This window comes from Vitis vinifera, chromosome 19 (genome assembly GCF_030704535.1).
Source record: "Vitis vinifera cultivar Pinot Noir 40024 chromosome 19, ASM3070453v1".
In the NCBI taxonomy this organism is placed as follows: domain Eukaryota; kingdom Viridiplantae; phylum Streptophyta; class Magnoliopsida; order Vitales; family Vitaceae; genus Vitis; species Vitis vinifera.
Genome location: NC_081823.1, coordinates 4,143,084 through 4,170,682, shown reverse-complemented (window position 1 = coordinate 4,170,682; position 27,599 = coordinate 4,143,084). Strand labels below are relative to the sequence as shown.

At 34.9% G+C, this 27,599-nt stretch overlaps 3 protein-coding genes across 3 annotated transcripts in view; 1 reads left to right on the top strand and 2 right to left on the bottom strand.

The window, feature by feature from the left end:
- Positions 1-3,505: 3,505 nt before the first annotated feature.
- Positions 3,506-12,513, bottom strand: LOC100241770 (tRNA (guanine(37)-N1)-methyltransferase 1-like). Its single transcript, NM_001397858.1, has 9 exons — positions 11,575-12,513; positions 9,539-9,637; positions 7,883-8,002; positions 7,631-7,797; positions 5,715-5,785; positions 4,765-4,907; positions 4,154-4,265; positions 3,906-4,018; positions 3,506-3,766 (listed from the first exon to the last, which is right to left on the bottom strand). Exons 1-9 carry the CDS (start codon positions 12,430-12,432, stop codon positions 3,623-3,625), a joined length of 1,827 nt encoding a protein of 608 aa, NP_001384787.1. The 5' UTR covers positions 12,433-12,513; the 3' UTR covers positions 3,506-3,622.
- A 702-nt stretch (positions 12,514-13,215) lies between these two features.
- On the bottom strand, positions 13,216-14,755 carry LOC100257297 (uncharacterized protein At5g23160). The gene is made up of 2 exons (XM_010645967.3): positions 14,206-14,755; positions 13,216-14,106 (listed from the first exon to the last, which is right to left on the bottom strand). The coding sequence occupies exons 1-2, from the start codon at positions 14,506-14,508 to the stop codon at positions 13,546-13,548; spliced, it is 864 nt and encodes a 287-aa protein (XP_010644269.1). The 5' UTR covers positions 14,509-14,755; the 3' UTR covers positions 13,216-13,545.
- A 5,724-nt stretch (positions 14,756-20,479) lies between these two features.
- Positions 20,480-27,599, top strand: part of LOC100264052 (ubiquitin carboxyl-terminal hydrolase 14) — a 37,769-nt gene continuing 30,649 nt past the window's right edge. Inside the window, exons 1-4 of the mRNA XM_010645966.3 lie at positions 20,480-20,822; positions 21,908-22,079; positions 23,059-23,171; positions 23,277-23,613. Of these exons, the coding sequence (XP_010644268.1) occupies positions 20,715-20,822; positions 21,908-22,079; positions 23,059-23,171; positions 23,277-23,613 (730 nt within the window). The 5' untranslated portion in view covers positions 20,480-20,714. The remainder of the gene's footprint in view (positions 20,823-21,907; positions 22,080-23,058; positions 23,172-23,276; positions 23,614-27,599) is intronic.

Here is a 27,599-nt window from a genome sequence, read left to right as displayed (position 1 = left end):
AAAGATTTTGAAAAAAATCCAAACGAATAACCAAAGCATTCTATTGATACACGTCGAACAACTCAATAAGGAATGACGTCGTTTTCAAGATTGGAAAGAAAACTGAATGCAATTGAGTTTTGTGGGGCAAGATGACCACAATGAGGACAATGTAATGGAGGTAACCGTACCAGGTAAAACAATATTAAGGAATATGGCAGGCAAATGGTAGGAAGACATGTGGAAGACGAGGGATGCTGGTTTAAGGCAAACATGGTGGAATTTGGGGTTTTCTGAGAACAAAATATGGCCCTACTTGGAATGATTAAAGGGTAGCTCTACTCCGAGCCCCACTTTACCTGTGCCCTTCAAATAATGTCATTATTCTTCATTTCTTTTCTTGGTTGAAACAGTTTTAACTTTTACAATTAAAGATATTTTTTTATATATTTTATAAAATTTAATTTAAAAATAAAATGATTGATTTTTTTTTTTTTTTTTTTACCAAATTCTTGAATTGGGTTAGTAGATTTTTTTTTTTTTGTGATTTTTATATATTATGAAACCTTGTCAAAAGACTAGTTTTAGCTTGTAATAGTCGACAGTCCACAACCCAAACTAGTGAATCACACAACATTTTGAGAATAACACCAACAATGAATTCCAAATTAAAGCCAAATAAAAAAAGATTGAAATTTTGGGAAGGTAATGGGAAGTCAGGAGTGAGTTACCAAAAGGAATGAAAGGACAGAGTAATTGTAAGGTCTGCCTTTATGCAACTAGTATACAACCTATTTCCAATTTGGGTCAAATATATCAAAATCCCCTTCCTCTAACCAAAACACTAGGACAACTAAATCTAAACCATCCAAAAGGGTCAAATCTGCCCAAAAGCCAAATATATGTGTTTGGGTGTTTAATGAAATACTCGTTGAAATATTAGAATTTAGAAAAGCGGATTGAAGCATAATTAAAACATAAAAAATAAAATTCAAAATAGGAAAAACAATCAATTTAAATACCACTATAATTGCATGGCTAAAAGGTTTATTCTAAGATGATAACAACCCCAATGAAAAACAACCACATCAGTAAGAAGTCTGGTCAAGATTGTCGAAGCCAAAAGATTTTGAGAAAAATCCAAAACACATGAACAACCAAAGTGTGGGGTCCTTGCATCCATCTAGCATAGACTTTCTTGTGCAATGTGCAGTCTTACCTGTCTAAGAAACTGGATGACGAAACACTATCCATGCACCATTTATTACTATCAAACATTAAATGCTAAAGCTTTGAATGTTGTAACCGTTAAATCGTGGGGCTATTCATGAGCATAAATGCCCAATCTTAAAGAAATTGCTATGCACAAGCCAATTAGTGGCATTAAAGATAGTTAAGGCATATGGGAAATGTTACAACTTGATTAAGATAAATAGCCATCAAGCATCAAAATCCAAGTACACACCAAGTTCCCAAAAAATTTATGTTCGTCTCTTCCCTAGATTAACTTAAGCTACGAATGGGCATACCTGAAAAAACCATCCGGACACTCCTTGTTGCAGGTGCATTCATCATTCACTCAGATAAGGCTAGTCAGACATAACATTGTTGGATGTGCACCAACACAATGCATTCTATTGATATACGTCGTATAGCTTAGTAAGAAACAATGTCATTTTTTGGATTATAAAGTAATTTGAATGTAATTAAGTTTTGTGGGGCGAGGGAACTATAATGAGGACGGTATGGTGGAGGTGGTCATACAAAGAATGTGGATAAAGGCGTATGGGTAAAAATGGCATTGAGAAAGATGGCAGACAAATGGTGAAAAAACACGTGGGAGACAAGGGGTGTTGCTTTAGGGCACACATGGTGGATTCTAGGGTTTTTTTAGAATAAGATATGACCCTACTTGAAATGATTGGGGGTGGCTCTACTTTGGGCCCCACTTTACACTTTCCATTCTTCGAAATTACAAAAATATTTTCTAATTTTACTTTTTAAAAGTTAAAACTTAAAATTTTAAAACCCTTCAAACAATGTCATTATTCTTCAAGTACATTTGTTAGTGATTTTAGGGAGTGGTTTAAAATTTTTAAATACTTAAAAAAATTTATCTTTTAAATAATTGAACGACTAAAAACACTTACTAAACAAGATTCAAAATTTAGATGTTTATGAGTAAGGAAATATTGGTTTTTAATACCGCTATAATTGCATGACTAAAAGGCTCATTCTAAGATGGTAACAACCCCAATGAAAAACAATCATGTCAGTAGAGAGTCTAATCAAGGCAGTAGAAGTCAAAAGATTTTTAAAAAATCCAAAATGTGTGAACAACCAAAGCATTTTGTCGATACATCGTACAACTCAACAAGGAACGATGTTAGTTTTAGGATTGGAAAGGAAACTAAATGCAATTGAGTTTTGTGGTGCGAAGGGATCGCAATGAGGATGGCATGGTGGAAGTAGTCATACGAGGTAAAAACGAGATAAGTGAGATTAAGGAGGATGGCAGACGAATGGTGGGGAGACGCATGGAAGATGGGAGGTGTTGGTTTTGGGCAAGCATGATGGATTTTGGGGGTTTATGAGAACAAGATATGACCCTGCTTGGAATGATTGAGAGGCAGCTCTACTCCAAGCCCCACTTTACACATGCCCTTCAAATAATGTCATTATTCATCTCTTTCCTTAGTTGAAAGGATTTTAACTTTTACAATTAGAAATGTTTTTTTTATATATTTTATAAAATTTAATTTAAAAATAAAATGATTGATTTTTTTCTTCTTTTTTTTACCAAATTCTTCAATTGGGTTAATGGATTTTTTTTATTTTTTTTTTGTGATTTGTATATATTATGAAACCTTAGCTTGTAATAGTTGACGGTCCACAACCCAAACTAGTGAATCATACTGCATTTGGAGAATAACACAGACAATGAAGTCCAAATTAAAGCCAAATAAAATAAATAAATAAACTAATAAAAGGAAATGAAAATTTTGGGAAGGTAGTGGGGAGTAGGGGGTGGGTTACCAAAAGGGAAGTAGGGGATAGAGTAACGGTATGGTCTTACTTTATGCAACTAGTGTACAACCCATTTCCAATTTGGATCAAATATATCAAGATTCCCTACTTCCTTTATTTCTCAGCCTTTTCCCATGTCTTACAACCAAAAGGACCTAGGACCACCCTCAGGAAGAGGCCTAATAATTAAGATATGAGTCAAGGACGCGGATACTCTCCGGTCTTTCTCTCATCTTTTATTTACCATTTTGCCCTCCTACCAAAACACTAGGACGACTAAATCTAAACCATCCAAAAGGGTCAAATCTACCCAAAAGCCAAATATGTACGTTTGGGTGTTTTATGCTTTACATAGCCATCCTGCTTCTCTCTTTCTTTTCTTTTTTTCTTTTTCCTTTTCTTTCCACTTAAAGACAAACCCAAAAAAATTTGTACAACTTTTCTGTAACTAGGCCTAATGAGGGCCTGTACATTCCCATTTGTACAACAAGCATTATTATTTAATTGTCAAGTATAAAAATAAGGAACAATAATGAAGTCAATTAATTTGATTGGCAAACCAGATTATGGAACAAAGCTCTAGTTTATGATTCCCCTAATTCTAAATCTAATCTACTTACATATATAACACTGCTTTTGCAAATACCACACTCTTGGGGAGGATGAATGATGCCCGCAACATCCATTTTCCTGGTGCAACCAGTCGAACCCTGTGCATTTCTACATCAACTGCAACCTCTGAAAGCGCAATTCTTATCCGCTGCATTAACATCATTGAAGAGAAAAGACAATGAATCATTAAGTGAAGAAAATATATAAGAAGTAAAGGTGTATTCTCCCTAGTTAACCACTGTGTGCCACAAGGTCTTCATTTTTTGTGAGACTTCTCAGAACCAAACCTGATGGAAATCAAATTCTGGATCTTGAGCTTTAGAGAACCCATAAACATGGATCATTGGTAATTTCAGTTGTTTATCCCTGGACTTCTTTCTGAATATTCCCCTGAAGGCATCTGGCAAGTGATAAGAGAGTCAAAATTTAGAAGATTGCAATAGTTCTGACAATATTGAGTGAAACCTGGGCAGTTCTGCACTTTCTATTTCAAATAGAAGTGAAGAACAAGTTGTCCCGGAGAGTAACAACCCACCTAGAAACTCGGCAGCATCATTAGGCAAATTCATAACAACTTGTGTGATAGACTCAGCCTTATCACTAGTAAACATGGCATTGATGAACCTCCTTCCATCCATGTTAAATACCTAGAAAGCAACAGAGAAAAGTGATTTTCCATCAAGAAGGAAACTCTCTAAAACCCTAATATTACAACTTTAAGTTCACAGTTTGATGTACATGCATATTAAGAACTCAAGAATATTCCACCACATTCCAGTGACACAACTATTCCTTTTTCATATTTTTGTCCATGATGCTTGAACTCAAACAAACTCATGATGCACAATGCTTCTCAGTTATCAAAATTTTAAAAATTAGCATTTCGGTAGAAGCCAATCCCCACTAGTGTTGAATGTTCCAGAGGACTTATGCCGATTAAAAAAATGTTTTGAAAAAGGAGTTATGTTCATGCCACCATCTCCATTATTCAGGCACCACAAGAACTTCGCCCTACTAAAAATTTGATGATGGTAATCACGGAAAAATAAATGGACTTAGTTTGTTCTTATTATTCTTCTTTCAACTAACAGAATAGAAAATAGATACTAGGGAATGGCCCTTGCAAGAAAATGAACATATTCATACCTTGATCTTCCTCTCAAGTTTGTTGAGAACACTATTGCTTTCCAGGTATTCAATTGCATAAGGGTTTAAGTCATTAGCATACACACGCTTTACTTTCTTTGCTGCTGAGATAGCTATTGGGCCAACCCCAGAGAAGACGTCACCTGTTGATTGCACAAAACAAACGACCACACATGTAAAAGCACCTCAATATTGATATTATTTAACATTCTTGGCCACAGAAATCAAATATTTTGAAAAATTAGAAGCTGGCAAAAGTAGCTGATGAAAGATCCAATATGAAGACATTACCCCTATTAAAATAAAACCAGCTTTCAGAGTCAAGTATCTGAAATTCAAACAATTCTCAGAAACCCAACAGTTCCCACCAGCAAGTCATTATTCATGAAAACTAACATTGAGAACAAAGTAAATCACTGGGTAATAACTGAACCACCACAAGGTCCACAAAACCCCAGTTCCCAATTGAAAATGTCAATCAAAAGGAAATCCTTCCTGTAATGGAAAATCGAAAGCATAATCAATAAAGAATGGGGCTGCAACTTGATTCAGGCCCATCTCTCAACACTCATATCCACTTGTCAGCATGCACCTCTTTTGAGTATTTTTTAAATGCGACCGATACCTCAGATTTCTCTCAACTTTTTGTGTGGGTTACTGCATAAGTTTATGGAAATTACCCTTGAACTTTAATTAAATAATCATAAATGATGCCATCAACAAATAAAAAAATGGGGGATACGCAACTTTGATCAAAATCCAAAAGCATAAACACAATAATTATTATAGAACAGATAGAAGAGTAAAAGATTAAAAATCGGCAGACGTGATTTAACTGATGCCAAGAGAAAAGCAAACAAGCAATCATTGCACATAAAGCAATTCAGGAGCAGAGTATAAAATTGATATCTGCAGCAATATGATTGACAGAGACCAAAATCTAAACATACAAACAACATCATTGCGCGTAAAGCAGTTCAGGAGCCTTTGTCTTTCAGTTGCAAGCCTTGAATTCCAATACCTGCATAAAAGATTAAGAATATAACATTAAATCCTTGTTGACTCTATTTTTTTCCTTTTCCCTTTTTCTTAAACATTACTCTAAAGTTGAAAACTCAAATTATATGGTTCATTGTGAAGAATAAATTTTCATGTGTAGACTTGTGAGGCCTGGCTTCGGTGGCAAGGGGATGGGATGGGGATGAGGGAGGTTCTGGTTCAAATTCCATTGGGAACAAAACTATAAGAGGGGAAAAAAAGTACCAACCAAAAAAATAAATTTTATATATATCCACATAGAAGTGGTAGAAAGCTCCAACTTATGAAGCCATCTATCAGCTAAAAGAATCAAGGGAACTCATAATCAAATAGCATAAGAGGATAATTTAAAAGGGTGAAAGAGACTTAAATGTCCCTAGAAGAATAACCAAAAACAAACACAATCAACAATCTAGTAATCAGAGAGGCTAAATTGTAATGTAAATTAGCTGATATAAGTCAGAACTGCAGCATTTTCACCAGGACAGGAAATGACTTCCTCAAAGTGTTGAGAAAGGAAATGACTCCCTCAATCAAAGTGTTAAAAGTCATCCCTTTTAATGTCTTGCTGCTTGATGAACTTGGAATATGAAAATGAAGGTATGTCTTCTACACTTAACCAGACTTTTTAGCAGGCTACCCCTTAACAACAAAGTATATTCTGCTTCTGATCAATGCTTTTGAACCACTACTATGCCTTATGTGATCCAAGATGTATCTACTTTATAAATATTTCCCACCCACAAGACAACTCTGCCCTTGAATTTTGCTGCTAATAATGCTTAAGACCAACTTTGGTTTTCGGCTCCTTGATTAAGCCTGCAATGAGGCCACTCATAGATGAAATATAGCCTATGACAACTCCTCAAGGCATAGCTACTATTTGCTGCAGCCAAGAATTCCTTTACCATATGATATTGACAGAACTGCTGATATTTATTGTTTGTTCACCTAAGGCAAACTACAGTTGGTACTTAAACTTCCAAATGGCATGACCTAAGCAGATCAGGTGTATGCTGCTAACCATGCCTATCAGCAAAACTAAGATAAAGGATAAATTTCCTAGGGAAACATAAAAATATGGATGACAAGGGTTTGGATACGTCCTTGTTGTTAGGTATAAGCATCCACTTATAAATATTGTAACTCACTTGAAGAGGCCTCCTACAGGTAGAACCAGTATTATGTTGAGATCATTTTTCATTTTTTAATATACATGGGAATTAATAAAAGCAACAATTGGGGTGGAAACCATGTCAAACAGAAAATATACTTGGGACCATGCCAAGTGAGGTTGTATATAGAGAAGGCAAAAAAAAAAAAAAAAAAAAGGAAAAAGACCTTTAATCAAAAGTACAACCCAGATTGATGACAACATCCACAAGGCAATGCCTCAACTACCCACTGTCCAGGACTACTGAGAATGATACTCCTGAACTAATTTTGAGAGACAATTGAAGTTATTTGTAGGGTGTATTGATTGCTGATCAGTGAAGGTCTGGAAAATTTTCTGGGCTATAATGTTATAGACTCATGCTACCACCGCCATGGATATGCAAAATCCTCAAAAAGTCTTGCATGAGAAGTTCCTATGACACTGTCAATCCAATTCAGCAGACAGAGGCTGCAACAGGGAAAAATATGAAAATGGGAGTATCCTTGCTATACAGCTATACTAAATTAATGGAAAGAGAATGGCTTTTGGTCACTGGTCAAAAAAGAGAATGACCTTCTAAGTTATGATTTGACAATTTTCCACAATTGAGAGTAAAACTGCCACTAAGTTTAATTGAAATCTCCACTAACTTGTAACAAAGGGAGAACATACACTGTTGCTAAATCAACCTGAAAACGCATTCCATTCTCAATTACTGTAGTCACAAGGGAACGGTTTCCAGCCAAAACCTCAAGCTGCATTGTTCTGTAGTCATTGTGGATGGCATCAGTCTTATTGACAACTGTTTGTATCTTTGGCTTGTTTTTATCCAAAACTACCTGAAAGGAAAGGAACCTTTTTCTGTTACAAGTTCATTTCTGCAATAACTAATCAAAGGGTAATAACCTTTCTATAACTACACACCTTTGCAATGAGCTTCTTGTATGGTAGATGCTCATCTCTGAGGTTCAGGTGTGCAATATGCCCAACCATTTCAAAGGCTGAAGGAACAATCATACCTTCAGGCAGCAAGGCCTCTAAGATCTGCAAGAAACATACAAAACCTTTTCATTGTTTTACAAATTTCTCAAGCCAATTTTCAGAATAGCAAGTCCCTATAATCTAAGGGCATGATTGATAAATTCATTTAAAAAGCCTCGGCTATTATGAGCAATCTGTGACATTTAAATGTTTAGGATGTACTAGGAAATATAAAAAGCCGTATCCTCACTTTAGATATATTAAAACAGCCTAACAACATAAAAATAGAATGGTGCTTCACTTGAGCCTTTATCTTTTCCTTTTGGGGGTAATGCCGAGGTCCTGGGAAGGTTGGTGGTACCATAAATTTTTGAACCTCAAATGCTCATTCTCTAGCTAATTAAACAAAAAGTATTCAACTTTGACTCACTTAAAGCAAGAGGAAAAACATAAGCCCTCCTCCCTCTCCCACAACCTGCCCCATTCTCCTTTCGCCACCAGTAGTCATGCCACTATCATTTCTGATGTGCAAAACTTGAATTGATATTCTTTCATGCATAAACATCAGGAAGAAGTACCGGAAATTTAATGGCTAGATTTGTACACAAATTTCCAGCAAACTTTCTCCTTTTGCTTGTTATAATAAAAGTTGTCTTGCTTCTCCTGTGTACTTGGGTTTGCACTCCTTTTTTTTGTTAGGTGACTCCTAATACACACTCTCTCTCTTCAATTTACCTATCAAATACACACTCTTTTTTTTGTTAGGTGACTCCTAGCACTTTCATACTACTACCCAAATAATTAAATAAGTTAGGAATTATTTAGGTAGTCAATAATTTTCAAGCTAGACTCAATTATTCCAGAAATAAAATGTTTTTCCTCAATTTTATCTAACTCAAATTTTCTTCAAAATTATAACAATTTTTCATTCCAATGCCTTCTTAACTTTTTCCATGATGTTGTTCCATTAAATTTAAATTTCAAAATTATTCTAGGATCTAAATCATCCACAAATCCCAAAATTTTCAAAGTTGCGTTAAAGATGCAATACAACATAAATTTTTCAAAGTCAACTATGGTTTAGGGAGAAAATGAGAAGAAATGATCAGGGTGGATGGCAAAGAAGAAAAACCAAAAAAACTAAATTTAGAAAGTCAAGACATCTATTTAGGAACATCCCAGGTCTCACTAAGGGTTTTGGTGTTGTAGAAGCTAAAGATTGAAAAGAGAAAAAGTTGCTTTTTCCATCAAAGAAAAAGTAAAAAAATTTCACTTTTCCCATTAAGACAAAATTCTCTCACAAAAAGTAACAAGTTACAAACAAATAGCAATAAAATGTCTTAAAGTCTGAGAGCAATTTCCTTTCATACTTGAGAAAACAAACAAGGCTCAACTCTTTCTTCCAAAAGGTAGTAAAACATCATATCTGAAATCTGCTTGAATTTAAGTTCATCATCACTAATTACAAAAAACAGAAACAAAAATAGTTCATGGAAAAAGACAGCTGGAAGAATAACTTTGCAGTAAATGTGTAAAACTAGGCATGAGAACAGATAGAGAGAAGGAAGACACTTAAGAATAGCATCTTGTGCGGAGCACCTCATTCATCTGCCAGTAATTATAAAACAAGGTCAGCTTGCATTTCACAAGCTCAAAAGTTGATGTCATGCTTTGGCCAGTATCTTCTTTTAACACTGCCTGAAGAACACATTTAGCATATTAGATGTAATATCAATGACAAACTAAAAAGTAGGACAAAAACAACTCACAATAAATATATTTATAAGCAAAAGGACAACTTTTAGACAAGCATTAGAACATATGAAACTTTCATTTCAAAATAAGACAACACAGATACAAATGCAGCAACAAGCTAATGCAGTACCAATGGAGACAAGGCAACTCCATCCATGTCCTGGAGAGCTAACAAAAAGTTTTAAGCAGCAGTTCCAGTATACAGTCCAAACAAAATTCCACTTGAAGCACCAAGGAATAAATTTTCAGCTTACATGCTGCATCCCAGTGTATCAGCAAATTTCCACATGTGTATGGGCCCTATCCATGTGGAATGCCTGCAGCATTAAAGGAATATTGGACTACCAGCAAGGAACTTTTCCCATGACAAAATCCTCGTCCAGCAGTGATATAATATCATAAACAATAAAATTAATTTAAAAAATCCAAGCACACGAACATCTACCTAATAAATGGGCTAGTCAAATTCCATTACCAATACACTGCAAGAGAACTCAGAAAATTTGGTAATAGTCAATTTCTCCCTAAGAAAATGGTTCAAGCAATGATATATAAACTTAAAACTTATACTAAATGCCCATGCTAGCAAAGTAACTTTGCCCCTTCCATTTTAAATCAAATTCACAGGAGCACTCCTGTTGTCAAAAGGGCCCATCCCACTAGAATAGACTTTTAGTAACAATTGTTTACCAAAAACAAATCATTTCCAAATTAGTTCCAAATAACCTGTGCACTAGCTATTTCCAAGGATGCTTAGGCGAAAGATGTGTGGAGTGCCACTGAGGGAGGGGGGAGTTGGAGCCCGTTTTTCTCTAGACCTTTCAATGATTAGGAGGTGGATGAGGTGTATAGGTTTTTATTAAGCCTCAATGGGAAGAGCGTTCAGCGGGATGTGGAAGATAGGGAGCTTTGGATAGAGACTAAATGTGGGAAGTTTTCCATTAAGTCTCTCTACAAAGCATTGGGTTCTGGCCCTTCAGTCTCTTTCCCTTCGAATGTTATATGGAAAACTTGTGTGCAGCCTAAAGTGAGTTTTTTTTTGTGGGAAGCAACGTGGGGAAAAGCTCTTACTTTGGATCAACTCCAGAAAAAAGGATGGCATTTAGCGAATAGATGCTACCTTTGTCAAATGCATGAAGAATCAATAGATCACATCCTCCTCCATTGTGCCAAGACAAGGACTTTATAGGCATTGTTTTTTTCTCTCTTTGGGGTGCAGTGGGTGATACCAGCCATTGTTAAGGAGACGTTGTTGAGCTAGAACGGGTCTTTTGTGGGAAAAAAGAGAAAGGAAGTTCGGAGAACAGATCCCTTATGTATTTTTTGGACGGTTTGGAAGGCAATGAATAGTATTGCATTTGAAGGCTTTGGTCAGAGACAAAATTGTTTATAAAAAATGGTCCTTCAACTTTAGTTGGTTTCATTGATTGGGTGGATTCTCGTTGAGGGTGGGGTTTTTCTTGCTCCTCTATGTTTGATGGGGGAGGTGTATCTTCTTTGTATACTTTGAGTAGCTGTTTTGGCAGCTCTTTTCAATACAATTTTATCTCTCTTACCAAAAAGAAAAAAGATCAGTTTCACACCCATGGTTCAAATGTAATCAAGAACAATGCTTCCACGTTTTATATGGACATGATGCCACCGATTTGCTCATATGGTTTATTCATCCCTTATTTGTCCACTAGAAAGAGAGCATAACAGGAAAGAAATAAGTGACCAGCAGGGGTATCGTGTATCCAGAAGAACAAAATGAGAGGCACAGCTCTAGCAGTCCCAATTATCCTAAATAGCAATCAAACCTACAAACTTGAATGCAATACAAAATGAATGCAAAAATCTAACCAACTCACAGAGCATCACCAAAATATTGGAACAGCCACCTTAATTGCCTCGGGCAACTCTTCCACGCCTTTATCCGCATACCGCTCATCCAGAAGCAACAACCTTGTTGAGCCTCTCCACCTCTTCCTTTTAAATTCCTCCCCCAGCAACCCTCTCAAATCTTCCCCCTCCTCCCCGTCTTCAACCACTTCCACCATTGCAAACTCATTCTTCCCAGTGCGTTTCTTCCCCTCACTCCTCTCCTCCTCCTTCCTCCTCTTCTTCTTCTTTGGCCTAGACAACTTTGCAAGATTCCTAAAATTCGCAAAACCCTGGGAATCAAATGTCTTGGCAAGCGTATCCCTGTACAAAACTGGACTCAAGATTTCGCCATCTCCTTCCGCTTTCCCGTAAATTCTCCTATTCAGTGAATCAAAATCCCCTTCACTCTCACTCCCGTCACTACTATTCCTTTTCTCTCCCAACAATTTCACCAGCCCATCTTCCACCTCATCCCCTGGAACTCTAGCAACGTTCCGGATTCGAGGCCAGTTCAGAAGGTGCCCTCGGAGGCGGTTTTCGAGGGCGAAACAGTCCTTTGAAGGTACTCTAATGGCTGTAAGGTTGAAAACCCTAGTGAAGGCTTCTTTATCAAAAACACACTCTTCTTCTCCTGGAGTTGCTGCAATTAATTGGTGATTTTGGTGATTTAATGGTTTTGTGCCTTTGTGGAGAGACGGCCCATAGGAGAGGTTCGGGTCTAGTGTCTGGGTTAAGGTCAGGATTGGGGTGGTTGCGGTGGTGGAGAGGAGACAGAGAGTAATAGGTTTAGAGAGAGAGGTCTTCGGGAACAAGTGGATTCCAGAGAGAAGTGTGAAGGAGAGAGAGTGAGGTCTGAGGAAGAGCTTGGTGACCATGGTGACCGAGATTCCCAACTCTCGGAAATGGTAGGGTTTTAGCTGGTTAACAGCGAATGTTAATTTTGCCGCGAAAATGCATCTCTTGATAACTGAAACTCATTTTCCAGAGGGTTATTTGGATAAAGGGTGAAAATAACCCCCATATTTGCCAGAATAACCCATCCTTTAAAATATAAAAAAAAGTTAAAAACATATATATATATATATATATATATATCGATTTACACAAAAATACCCTTTTTTTTTTTCTTACAATAAACTTTTACTTTTCCCTCTATTTTATAAATTAAATTTTTATTTTTTTATTTGATCATCCAGTTACTCTTTCTCTTTATTTTCTTATAAAAAAACTTTAAATTCTTATCATTATTTCATCTATTTTTTATTCTTGATCACTTAAAAATATAAATAATTAATCATTTTTTAATATTATTATATTATTTTTTTCTGTTTCCTAAAAATTTAAAACCTCACTTCATAATAATTGGACGAACAATGGTAATTATTTGACATTATAATGTCCTAAAATCAATGATTTTGTATCCATTATGATGCTGCCAGCCTGCCACTCTTTTCCAAAAACCTTCAAATTTAGGAATCTTGGAATAGACGCTACAAAGTTTTTTTGAAATAAAATATTGACTAGTCGTAAATCATTAGTTGAAGAGTATATAGTTGTATTAACTTAAAAAAAATATACTAATGTATGAACAAAAATTATATGAGATGAGTCAGCTCAAAAGGGCATCACACATTGTTCCCATCGTGCCATCTCCCTCAAACACAACAAAATTTTGTAAGATTTCATTTTCATTTCTTCAAAGAAACACGTGGATGAAAGGAGAATCTCTTTCATCTCCTCCCAAATGCGACAAGGAATCAGCCATGTAGTAGCCAATTGAACCTCTCACCCGGTAAGAAAAAGGAAAACTAAAATAACCACCCGACTGCTTACAAACAAAAACATGATAAAATAAATATGTACACGATAATTTGAGAAAAAATCACATCAAAATTTGGTGGGCCAAAACGACGCCGTATGAGTGTTCCGCGTTACGGTTCCACTCCAGCAATCCTCCCATGACCACCTTATTCTTATGCCTCACAGAGTCAACATCCGGCGACTCGTAGTGCTCCGGCAACTCGCAGATCCGGCGACTCGCAGTGATCCGGGGCCTCGCAGTGATCCGGGGCCTCGTAGTGATCCGGCAACCAGATTCCGCGATTATAATGCGGTACCAAGAACAGCCACGTTGACGCACAGAAGATAGCGCAAATCTTACCCCAAAATACCAAAGCGAAGAGACTCACTAGAATCAAACACAAACAAGTGTACGAAGCGCGTTTTTGAGTCAACTCGGCCGTGTTATGTCGAACCGACGCACTCTTCAGAGACGGAGCGCTTTTCCGAGGCAAAGCGCTCGGCTTTGATGTTAGAGACAAGGAACAGTTCGGGCGCATTGATGCTGAGGACAGATGGTCCGCACTTGCGGAACGCCGAGGTGTATGCGAGGTGGACTTCGTTCTCCGATCATCGGTTCCGTACTGAAATTCCAACGGTTCTCGCTCCGACAAATTATCGCGAACGAGGTTAGAAAAATTCTCGTTTTTTGCAGAGTTAACTGACCGGAATGAGCATTTTCGTGATTTCCGGCTTCGGATCCTCTTCACCTGCTAACAAAACAGAGCATCGATCAAAACAAAACGAAAAGAATGAGATTGAAACCGAATATTCGAGTGTAATCGACCATCAGATGAGATGAAAATGACCAGCGATGTATCGAACAAAACGGCCTTGAGAACCCTAGAAAAGTGACGAGTGAAGCCTCGTTTATTCCGGCGAGTAGTGTTGAACTCTCGGCCGGAGGCCTTGTAATTGTCATCGGGCAAGGTTGAGATGATGGCCGGAACAACGACGCCGCGGTGGTCCTTATCGCTGACGGCTATATAAGCCAGAACCTGATCAGTGGAATGGTGCTGAGATTGGTCGGGCTTGAGAGAACCGGCCATGGGGAGCGGTCTGAAACATAGCAGGAACCTGTTGCTTCGGCCGCGGTGGTGAAGAGACTCCATTCAGGCACGCAGGCTAGGGTTTTGTAAGGGCGGTTGGTGGCCTGCGGTTTCCGTGAATTTAGGTGTGATGTTAGTTAATATCTAGGAAAACGAAGGTCTGGTTTTGTTTTTTGGGTGGCGCTTCGGATTTGCAGGCCGGCAATGCCGGACTTAGTCTGTTATACCATTATTTAATATAAAAAAAGTGGGGTATTTCCTCGGGTGACTTTTGTTGTCTCAAGGCCAATCACTATTCAGGGGCACGCATGCGAGAAAAGCAAAAAGTAATAAATAAGAGGGCAATTTTTAGGTTTTACATTTTCAAAATGCATAATTTCAGGAGCCTGATATTACAAAAAAAATTTATTGATAAAAAATGTATTCAATAAATTTATTTTATTTATTTAAATAAATAAATAAATAAATAAAATTGATGTTACTAATATTCCAAATACGTATTTTGAGATGAACAAATGGGAGAGAGGCCGCAGTTAGACAGGCGGTGAAAATACGGGTGGTGATTGCGTAATGGAAGACGTTAATGAGGGAGGCTGGCAGTGGTGATGACGCCCGTGACAGTCAGTTGAGACGCCTTTAATATCTGTGAGAACTGAGAAGAAGAAGCCCTTTTCGCTTTACGTGTACGCCCGGAGACTGGATAGTCTACAAATTGAAGATTGTTTTAATTTTTTGTTGACGCTTTTTTATTTTTATTTTTGACTTTTGACTCCGACGAAGACTTGGACCTGTGCTCGTCACGTAGCCCACACGCCACTCGGGAGCACCCCTTTGCCGGTTTTTTTCGGGGGAAAAAAAAACCGTTAATAGGGAATCCGCATGGGGCAGAGTAAGAAGCAAGAAGCACTCATTTTCTAAAATATGTCGAATAAAAAAAAGAAAAAAAATATGTATTAATAATAATGAATTAATCGTATTAGATTTTTCTATGAAAAATATGAAAAAAAAAAAATCAAACATAATTAAAATTTATTATAAACTTACACATTTTTAAATTTTTTAATTTTTATATAGAAAAATTTAAGTATTATATAAAAATAATTTATCGACTTTTATTCTAAATACTTTTGAAATATCTTTGACACTTCGTATGTAGAACACTTATCTAAGATATGAGAAATGTCAAGTTCTTGGTGATAATTATGATAAATAATTATGTAAAATATTATATTTTTTAGTAGTGTAAATAGAGGAAAAAAGAATGCTACAACAATTTTTTCAACCTTCAAATTTTTCCATGTTTTTCTCTTTGAAATATTCTTTTATTTATTTCGATTATTATTTTTCATTTTTCTTTAAATTTTAGTCATGGTATCAAAACCACATGAGACTAGCGTCACGACTCCCATCATATCCATCGTTGTAATTTCTACTACAATCAGGGATCTAACAATTACTTCATCCTCTTTTGTTAGCCTTGTTCTAACTATTCCAATTTTACTTCCCCAATCAAGTTGGAGAGAGGTAATTACTTGGATCACAAATCCTTCATGCTCTCAAAGATGATGGTATTGATGGTTTTGCCAGTGAAGTGAAACCTTGCCTAAATAAGTTCATCAATGTTAATGGTATTGATGCTCGATATTAATAAAATGCTAAATCCATAATAACCTTATTTTCAAAGACTAAAAATACATTTAGAAGTGATTCTATAAAACATTTATAAGAGTCTGTTTGACAGTGATTTTAGGAAGTGTTTCTAACATTTTTAACTCTTAATAATTTATATCATTCAAATGTTAAAAATACTAGAAACGTTTTTTAAAATCACTACTAAACGCACTCTAATATTTTTAACACTTGTATAATAAAAAATTTAAAGTATTAAAAATATTAAAAATGTTTTCTAAAGTCACTATCAAATGGGTTTTAAATCAATTAATCTTTCGTTGAATGATTGTCTCAATGCTTAAATGTGGTGTTGGTCATATCATAGTATGTGCCACTTCAAGAAAAGTTTGGAAGCAAATAAATGGTAAAATTTGTTTGGAAAATAAATTTAATTTGTTGTAATCATATTTTAATTATAAATTAAAGTTATTTTTGGTTTTAAGTTTTTTAATTTAATTATCTTTTAAAGGAAGAAACAACATACTTACTTGTCTAATTTGCTTTAATTAATAAAATCAAAAATTATTTTGAAATAATAATAAATAGGTTAATGAATTCGGGATGGGCTTATTTGTGCACTTTGAGCACACTAATTGATTAGACTTTAGAAGAATAAGAATAATTAGAGCATGCTAATTAATTGAAGTATATAAGTGTGCATTGGGAATAATGTTTAGTCACTTTAATTTTGACTTCAAACTTGCTAGTGATTATAAAAAACAAAAATTACAACAAAATTACAATGCATGTTGTTGTATAGTTATCAACCCGACATATCATTTCTTTCTTAGATGCATGTAAGTGAATTAAATTTATGTGTTATTTTAAACTCGTTTCATTTTTTAAATTATTTCATATAAACATTAAATAATTTAAAAATGCATAAGGTTCTTATTAATTTTAATTTGTATTTTCATAGTAAAACCAAATATACCAAAATCAATTTTTTTAATATTTTGTATTTCCTTGATATTTTTATGGAACCAAATATAATAAATAATTATCTATTTCAAAAAATTTTAACATTACAAACAGTGACCCATGAATTTTCACAATAACTTCTCAAATTTTGAATATATCTTTTTATTTTCATTCATTTTAGCCCTTATTTTGCATTTCTCTAAAACCATAAAATATTAAATTGTAGCCTTGTTATTATTGTGGTATTTTTGTTTTTATTTTTTTACATTTAGACTTGGTTTGGTTCTTGGAAAATGCATGGGAAAATATGAAAGAAAGGAAAAGTATAAGAAAAGAAAAAGTGAACGAAAATAGAAAATAAATTTAAAGTTAATATATTATTATTATATATTGTTTTTAACTCATTTTACTTATTTTATTTTATTTATATAAATATTAAATAATTTAAAAATATAAAATTTCTAAATGATTTTAATTTTATTTGGTTTTAATGACATTTTCTTTAATAAAATTAAATATGCGAAATCATTTTTCTTAATATTTTTTTTCTTTGTTATTTTTGGGGAATCAAATACCACCTTAGTAATTTATAAGCTTTATATTCACATTTTCTCCTTTAAAAAAATTATCACATTTTCAAATGATACACGTGGAATAATTTAAAGAGAGAATTACCCTTAAAGGTAGGTTGAAAAAAAAATTATTGAAAAGGGCGGGTAGATTTGATAATTCTTATGAAGGCTTAACATTTTTATTAGACCAATTTATCCTGAATTTCTTATGTCCATTTACCAATTGAGAAGTACATATTTTTTACTGACAATTAATACAAATGCAATATAGTTACAATTAAAAAATATTAACATTATGATACATTACAATATACAAAAATGACAAAATATTGAATTCATTTTTTTACTGAATTAGTATTTCTAGACTATTATGTTGTATTCCTATCATAAAACATCATTACAAGCCAAAATTATAAAAAGACAACAAAAATACACTATTATAATTTCAATACATGAAGTTGTTGATGGTAATTCAATGATGTATTAAAATATATATATATAAAATTAATTTTTTTATATAAAAATATAAATGTACAATAAAAATACACTACAATTACAATATAAATTACAATAACATTACGATACATTACGATAAGGTAAAATTTTGAAACTTTCAAATTTCTTATAAAACTGGGCAATTGTGGGGGGTTTTTTTTATATAAAAATATAAACGTACAATAAAAATACACTACAATTACAGATACAATAACATTACGATAAGGTAAAATTTTGAAAATTTCAAATTTCTTATGAAATCGGGGAGTTGTGGGTTTTTTTATATAAAAATATAAATGTACAATAAAAATATACTATAATTACAATATAAATATATTAACATTACGATACATTATGATAAAGTAAAATTTTGAAAATTTCAAATTTCTTATGAAACTGGGCAGTTGTGGGTTTTTTGACATATACATGTCTAATATACAACAAATATTATTTTTTATTATATAAAATATGTCTCAATTGATTATAATTTTTAGTTTTCAATGAAAATCCAAATATGTTCATAAATACCCAAACAAAGTGGTTCCAAACAAGCATGAAACAACTGAATTTTTTTTTTCTACCATGTCAAGAAATTGGGCAGTTGTGGGTTTTTTGACATATACATGTCTAATATACAACAAATATTATTTTTTATTATATAAAATATGTCTCAATTGATTATAATTTTTAGTTTTCAATGAAAATCCAAATATGTTCATAAATACCCAAACAAAGTGGTTCCAAACAAGCATGAAACAACTGATTTTTTTTTTTCTTTCTACCATGTCAAACAAATCTCAATAAAAAAAACTAAAGAACAAACATTTTCAATGGAAATCAATAATAATCATATCAAACAACCCACCCAAATAAACACACATCTTCAATATGACCAAAATAATATAAAAAAAAAATTCAAAAATAAAAAAATAAATAACATTTTACACAAAAAAAAGTGTAATTTCTTTCTTAAAACCCCCTTCAATATTTCAAATCTACATTGTTAAAATTATTTACATTTCGTTCCTTCAATCCAAAATTTAAATTATTTATTTATTTATTTGCATAAACTAACTTTTTTTTTTATTATTTTAAAAATCTTACCTTTAATGGATTTCTTGCTAGATTCACATAAAAATACAAGCTTTGTGGAGACCGTTTCAGATCATAACCTGAAGTGCTGGAGTTTTTTCCTCTTTCCTTTTTTTTTTCTTTAATATTGACATAAGGAAACCAATGATACTAGAAGGCATTTTAATGTTTACCAAATGAACAAAAAATTTAGAGATGTGGTCTGCAAATTTTGCACAGGAGCTTTAGCCATCTAGGCTAAGTTGTGGTTGGTTTAGGGGTCCTGCGACGAGGGTTGTGGTCGGTGGGATCATTCAAAACGTGCCAGCTGCGACAACATTGGGTGGGATCATCATTTCGGCGTTTCCGACGGCCATATGGGTACAAGTCCTTGTGAGGCCAAGTTGCAGCTGGGTTAGAGAATATTTTTGTTTTCTTTTTTTTTTGCTGTTACTTTTCACTTATTAAGGGTAGTCTTGACATTTAAACAAAATAAGACATTTAGAAGAATTATTATAATTTCACCTTACTCTTCAGAATAATTATTATATATACCCACTCTTTAGAATAATTATTATATATACCCATCATTCTCGGTCATATGTTTCTCTAGCCTACCCTAAAGGGTAATTCTCCCTAATTTAAATGTATAAATGAACTAAGTTGCTTGAATTTAAAAAACTTTATAAGATTGAAAAAAATGTGAGTTTGAAATATTAGTTTTAAAGGGACCAGAGAAGGGTAATTATGTCTTTTTGTAAATTTAATTATGTGTTAACAAATCACAAATATAAAAATGTCTCATTTTTTTTTCATGTCTTGAAATATGAGCAATTTAAGCATGAAAAATAATGGAAGTGTAAATTTATTAGCTCTTCTGAATTATAAAATAAGCATTCAATATATTTGTTAATTTTCAATTACAAATTTTAAAAATAAAAACTTTTAATTTAATGAAGGGTACAATATTTTTAGAATCAAATTCATCATTGAATCAATCGGTTCACAGTTTATTGATCGAACTATGATGAAATTGATGATATCATAAATATATAATTTAATATATTATATATAATTAAATTAAATTATAAGAAATTAGGAATATAAGAAATTAGGCTCGCTTCTCACTGACCCGCCCGGTTCTAACTGTGAACCGCCCGGTTCAGGCCAGTTCACATCCGGTCTGACTTGTGATCGGGTTAATAACGTGAATTGAACCGAAAAACTCTTCGATCGACCGGTTGAATCGATGGGCCTGATCCGATATTCAAAACAGTGAAAACACTGAAAGGGTTACGCAGAAAAGATTGGGTACCGTACAAGTATAAAAAGGGCTAAGGGACCTTCGTTGGGACACCCAGGCTTCTTTGAAACACACCGAAAGCACACCAAAAGCGTGACTTGCTATTCACTCTCACTCTCCAAACATTTTCTCGCACTTTCTTTCGGCGCAAACACACTTTGCTATAGCTTAGGGCAAAGAACCTATTCTCCTCCCCTCCTCTTTATCTCTTTGAAACGCGGCGTCTTGTCCAGAGAATGTTGGACCCCATGGACCTCCTTCGATCCAACCTCTCTCGTGTCCGAATTCCTGAGCCCACTAATCGCATCTACAAGCAAGAATGCTGCGTTTCGTTTGCTACTCCGGTAATTCTTCTGTTTTTTTTTTTTGGTCATTCGTTTCCTCTGTTCGGTTGCTGAAAAAGTGCGGGGAAATAGGAAGTATCGCAATTGTTTGGATAGTTGGATGGTCGTAAATCGTGAGATTCGGGATTTTTATTTTTGTTTAGTTTATTTTTTATTTTTATTTTTTATTTTAATTTTTATTTTGAGCTGGAAAACATAGAGGGAAAATGTTTTTGCCCTGGAGTTGTGTTTATTGGAGATTTTTTGTTCTTGTCTTGTTATTTTGATGGTTTTCTATAATTTGTTATCCGATTGACTGCCGACGAAGTGTGGGAAAATGAAATTTGTTGCAATTATTTGGTTTAGTTAAACAGTTTGTGACTCAGTCTGGATTTTGGTTTTATTTTATTTTCCGTTGCTTTTCTCAGCTGCCAAACTTAGAGGATCGCTGAAAGAACTGTGTTCTCGTAGATTTTGTGTTTGTTTTAAATTTGTTATCTATTTGGCTCCTGAGAATTCTCCAAGTCCTGATAGTAATGATATTATTATCTTTTTGATATTTCTGTTCAGTTCTTGAGAAAACATAGCGTAATAGACGAAAATAATAAGAACATTTGATATAGATAAGGAGAGATTTCCATTGTTTTCTTTTTCTTTTCGTATTTAGGAAATTAGAACGGCATCAAACATAAGATTTAGCCTATTCTTTTCTACTTCTTCTAGTAAGTTTTCCCCTAACCAAGAGCAAATATTTTGCGCGTGGAAGCTCTTATCATTTGAACGTTATGTGTTATGATAGTGTTATGCTGCTTTTACCAGGCTTGGCTGATTAGGCAATTTCATTTTCTTGTGATCCAAATAATGAAAAATCTGAGATTCAGGATTCTATTTTCTCTATGTTTTCTTAAGATTTTTAGCTAAATTAACAGAGGGTTAATGCTATCAATTGGGTAAGTCTTCATTTTTCAAAGACTTTGTTTGTTGCTAGTGTTACTAATCAATAGGGTTGCTGATTATTTGTTTGTTGAACAGATAAATGCTGTCAATGGTTTAACTCAGCATTTCTCAAAGATTTTGTTTGTTGATTGTGTTGCTGATTATTTCAGAAATCCGAAGGTGGATTGTTCATTGACATGAGTACGTTTCTTGCGTTTGGGAAGGACTGTGTGGACTGGAACTATGAGAAGACTGGAAATCCTGTTTATTTGCATATAAAGCAGACCAAGAAATTAGTTCCTGAAGATCGGCCTTTGAAGAAACCGACACTTTTGGCTATAGGTATGTAATCGTTGATGGTTTATACTCATGTTGTGAATGAGCTTATCTACTATTGTTTTAGCTGTTTAATACCTACTCGTGGAGCTTGAAGTGTGTTACATTGTGAGGTATTTTCAATTTCTGCCACTGGGACCTCTATTAGAGATTTTCGATAACAGGAACCTTTCCACTTTGTGGTTTTCTTCTCTTCCCTCTGTTACTTGGTTGTGCTGCTGCCATGTAAATTGAATCATTTATTCCTTTTGCAACACATCTTGACAACATTTTTTTATGGTGTTTATGATGAGTTTAGTTCATTTTATATTTTATGTTCTTTTCTAGGTCACTTCTGGATGTCCAGTGGAAAGTGAATGGCTTCACTGTGTTTTACATAGAATTTGAAGCGTAATCCACTATCTAGAATTGGCCCATGTAAAAATTGGGGTCTTGCACCAGAACCGATAGCCCAGGAATTAATGTTAGAATTCCATAAATAACACAATTTTACTTTTGCACTATCATTTGGAATCTTGGATGATGGCTGCCTTGTATAATTGCAATGATCGGTTTGTACAACACATAATATGGAAATTGTAAGACAGAAATCCAGTTTTCAATGTATCTTCTGTGCCTTTATGATCGCAGGAAAGAGTATTTTTGGTGGTGATTTCAATGTTGTGCCAACACTTATCTTTTTAGTAATTGCTTGATTCTAAAGGATATATTTGTGTTGTTAAATAGAAAACTAATGGAATGCAATGTTTTCATAGTTCAAATCAAGTGTTCACACAAGCTTCTTGCTTCAGTTCACATATGTTCACCATACTGTTACAGATGTGCATTTTGATTTTGCATTGTTTACATTTATCTCAAATCTGTAACTACTATCATGGCAAATTATTGTCATGATAGCCACTCAGATTTTTAGATTCTCGATTGTTAATTTGTGGGAATTCTGTAGTGGAGAAGCATATTTATAGCTACCTGGTTTGAGTTCCAGGTGTTGACGGGGGATTTGACAATAATGAACCTGAATATGAAGAAGCTCATAATATAGTCATATTGCCTAGTTACGTATCTCTTCCATTTCCATCTGTGGAGTTGCCGGAGAAGGTTTGTGTAGTTTATTTCTTAAGTGATGATATAGTAATAGATCCACTGTTTCTAATAGAATTTAGTTTGATGCAAGCTTTGATTTCACATTGATCAAACCTGCAGGTAAGGTTGGCAGTTGATGCCATCTTAATGGCTGAGGGTGCTGAGAGAAAAGAGCAACTTGCCTTGTGGACAGCTGATAAGAAGGAAATCAGTGCTTATGCCATGAGTCTGCAGCAGATTGACAATGGTGTCATTATTCCTCGATCAGGGTGGAAATGTTCCAAGTGTGATAAAACTGAGAATCTTTGGTTAAATTTGACTGATGGAATGATCCTTTGTGGGAGGAAAAATTGGGATGGAACTGGTGGCAACAACCATGCCATTGAGCATTACAAGGAGACAGGCTACCCTCTTGCTGTGAAGCTTGGTACGATAACTGCTGATCTGGAAGGAGCAGGTAATGCTGTCTTTCATCTGTAGGAGGGGGCATTTAGTTCAAAATATTACACATCATTATTAATAATGTGTTTTCTAGTGGTTATGACTAAAGCTATTTCATAATTGAATGGACATGAATATTTTTTTAACAAAATAGTTTTGTTCAGTGTTGTAATAATCAATTATGCCGGACTGTTGATTGCCTCTTTGCTTTAAAGAATATATAGGAGAGGAAATAATGTTTCTCCAAAAAATCTTGCATAAAGTCTAATGAGCTAACTGTTCATAGTGAGGAGGCTAAAGAAGTTTAAAATAATATAGATTTTTTCATGAAGATTGCATTTTAAGTGGCTGAGAAGTGTAAGTGGTTGAACCTTCAAGACTGTCTGTGGAGATGGAACCAATTGAAGAGCTGTTTTTACACTTTGTTTCTAACGAGTGCAAAGAGCCATTTTTGTCTTTACTTTTTTTTGCTTATCTCTAATTTCCGACATGGCTGTTGGGCGTCAAAAAGTCACTAAAGAAACAATTATTGGGGCGGCCTAGACAGCATGAATCAACCATATGAGTCCTTTTCTTGAAACTCAAATTCTTTTTGTTTGGCTAAGAAAAAAAATCTTATTTGGTTGGTCCAAAAGATTTATATATTTTTGTATCTATTAAATGTAAAGAGCCATGTTTGTCTTATAAAAATTATCTCTCATTTTTCCTATATTTTTTTAAGTAAGCAAGGAAATAATAAATACAGTACAGGAAAAAGAAGTTGTGCACCAAGGTACAAAGGCTGCATACAATCAGGACCAAAAGACTTAGCCAAAGAGTGAGAGGGAGAGCACAAAAATAATTAATCCCTCCGTTAGCTAGATCCCATCCAATCTACAAAGATTTGACAGAGAAGACGTCATTCCTAGAATCCATCTATACCACTCTGTCAATCTCTTCCCTCTTCATGGACCTTCCTTATAGCCTTGAGAGAAAAGCTTCTATGTTATCTAGCTTTCAATCATTCAAGTGTCTAGTGAAACAAGCATTCTAATGGCACCCCTCCCCCCTCCCCCCTCCCCCACCTGGATCATCCTTGACATCTACCACCCAAGCCTCTTTTGATGATGCTAAGGCATACAAGGAGGGGAAAGACATATATGAGGGTTGGTCCCTGCACACCTATCCTTCTAAAACTTTAACCTCCTCCATTTCCCACCTCAAAGGATATTCTAGTGTCAATTAGATCCCATCCTTTTTTGATGTTTTTTCATATCCAAACCCCATATCCTTCCCTCACTTTGCAAGGTGCCAAGGACACCAACCCCCGTTATCCTCTCCATACTTTCCTCGAATGACCTTTTTCTAATAGGGCTTCTTCATTTGAAGCATATCTCCAACACCATTTTCCCTTCATGAAATTGGATTGTACACCCCAAAGAAAACCCAAACAAAGCCATCTTTGATACTCCCGAAATGTTGAAATCGAAACCTCCTCCCACCTCCATGCCTTTAGGCTCCAAAAGCCTCTTATCCTAGAAGACTACCACTCCTCTGACTGCACCTCTAGCTTCTAAATTCCCAATCTTAAAAACTTCCCACACCTAAGCTCCTCAATATCTCCATTGACATATTCTGAATTTCTATTTCTTGTAAACACACCAAAGTCTGTCCTCTGTGATCGAATGGGAACTTTGTAACGTTCCTTTGTCTTTGTCGTTTGCCCCTCCAACATTCCAAGAAAGAATTCTTAACTTCATTGGCAAATTATAGCCAGTTCCCACCCTTTCTTTCCATTCTCACTCCCTTCAGCTTTTCCTGTCTTGTAAGTCATGGAAAATTCCAACCTCCTACTTCCCTTTCAAATCAGAAAGAACAGTTTTTCTTCTTCCGCTTCTCACTGATATGGGCCTTTAATTCCTTTCTCTCCTTCATCTTTTTAAGAAGAGCCAAAATTTCTGGTTCAAATGCTTTTGTCTACAAGCCCAAGAAATTGTTGAAATGCTTTTCCATCACCTGAATGAAATATTACCTCCCCTTATCCTTCCACCATCTAGAAGAACCGGAGGAAGTTACTGTGAATTTAGATGAAAAACGATGGAGATGAGGAAGAAAATATTTGATTCTTCTGCTATCTAGCAAATGAAGTCTTTGAAATTGATAATGAATTCTATTAATCTGACTTGGTCCTATTGTGAATATCCAAAAAGCTTTTGATGGAACAAGATTGTGTTTTTACTGATAAAATGAGATATAGGAAAGAGGAATGGGAGGTCCCTGCTTTATAGTGGGGAATGGGAGGAAGGTCAAATTTTGGAAGGATTTGTGGTGTGAGGACCAAGCTTTGAAGGATGCCTTCCCTAACTTATTTAGATTGGCGGTCAATAAGGATCAATGGGTATGCGATGCTTGGGAGGAGGAAGGAGAGGTGGGAAGCTAGAATCCTATGTTCTCAAGACGCTTTAATGATTGGGAAATGGAAGAGGTGGAGGGCTTGCTCCGAAAAATACACCCTTTGGTTTTGCATAGTGATGTGGAGGATGTTTTAAGCTGGAAGATTAGTAAGAATGACTCCTTCTCTGTTAGATCTCTCTACCGATCCCTCACATTTACTTCTAGTGAACCTTTTCCTTGAAGCATTATTTGGAGATCTTGGGCTCCTATGAGAGTTAGTTTTTTTGCTTGGGAAGCGTCTTGGAATAGAATTTTGACCACTGATCAGCTTAAAAGAAGGGGCTGGATTCTACCAAATAGATGTTACTTGTGTAAAATGGAAGAGGAAACTAGTGACCACTTGCTCCTTTTCTGTAAGAAGGCTACAATGTTATGGAGCTTGCTTTTCTCCCTTTTTGATGTGCAGTGGGTCCTGCACTCCTCAATCAAAAGGAATTTGATAGCTTGGCATGGTGCTTCTGTGAGTAAGAGAAAGGAAAAAGCTTGGAGGGCTGCTTCCCTTTGTTTAATGTGGACATTATGGAAGGAAAGAAATGAAAGAGTGTTCAATGACAATGAACGTACCGACCAAGCTCTAAAACTCTCTTTTTTGTACACTTTTGTGAATTGGGGTAGGGTATATTTAGAGATTCATTCTTTGTCCTTGTTTGACTTTATAGAATGGCTTTTGTCTAGATAGAAGAAAGGTTTTTCTTTTTGGCCTAGCTCCTTGGGCGTTGCTTGTATACTTCGTGTGTACTCTTTTCGCCTTTTCTAGGCTTTTCTAATACATTCTATTATTTGCCTATAAAAAAAAAATAGGAAAGAGGAAAACCTATAAACTGATGAAAATACTAAGTCGTGGAGGACTGGTTGTTTGAGAAAAGAGCCAAGGAGACATGGAAGTTTGATGTCTTTCATAACAAGTGATTCTCTTTATGCATCATGGGAACTTGGGTTGGAGGGAAGCTGGCTTGAATCAACATTTGACTGCAACATAAGAATAATATTTTAAATTTGGAGGAAGGAGTTTGAGAGAGAGAGGCTGGTTTAGGGATGGTTGGTTATAGGGTAGGGTTAAGTTAAGGACACCATAAGATTTGGGAGGAAATTTGTTAGGAGATATGCCACCTTCAGTTGACTACTTGATGTCCTTGGTTGGGCATTATGAAAACTCTGCAGCTGAACCAAGTCATAGAAGATTCAGTTGAGGTTGTATAGAACCATATCTGTAGATACAGTGATTTCATTGAAAAGGTAATGTACGTGTTTATTGTTTGGAGCTTCCTGATAACTGTTGAGTTATGATTAGTTATTGGATGTGAGGTCTTTGGTTTGGAGTATATTCCTTGTACTGATATTTTGATAAGCTTGCTACTTAGAAGATGAGTTTTTTGGGATAAATTGTGGGGAGGCTGGTCCTTGTGAAGTATATTGACTTGTTTGATGGTTCTTCACAAGATTTTGATTGTCAATTTGTAGGATAGATGTTAGGGCTGGATGTTTGTAGGTCTCTTCTCCTGACTTTGTTGAGGAGCGAGGAGTTGAGTGGTTGAATTGTTTTTTATTTTTGTTTTGATTAGAGTTGAA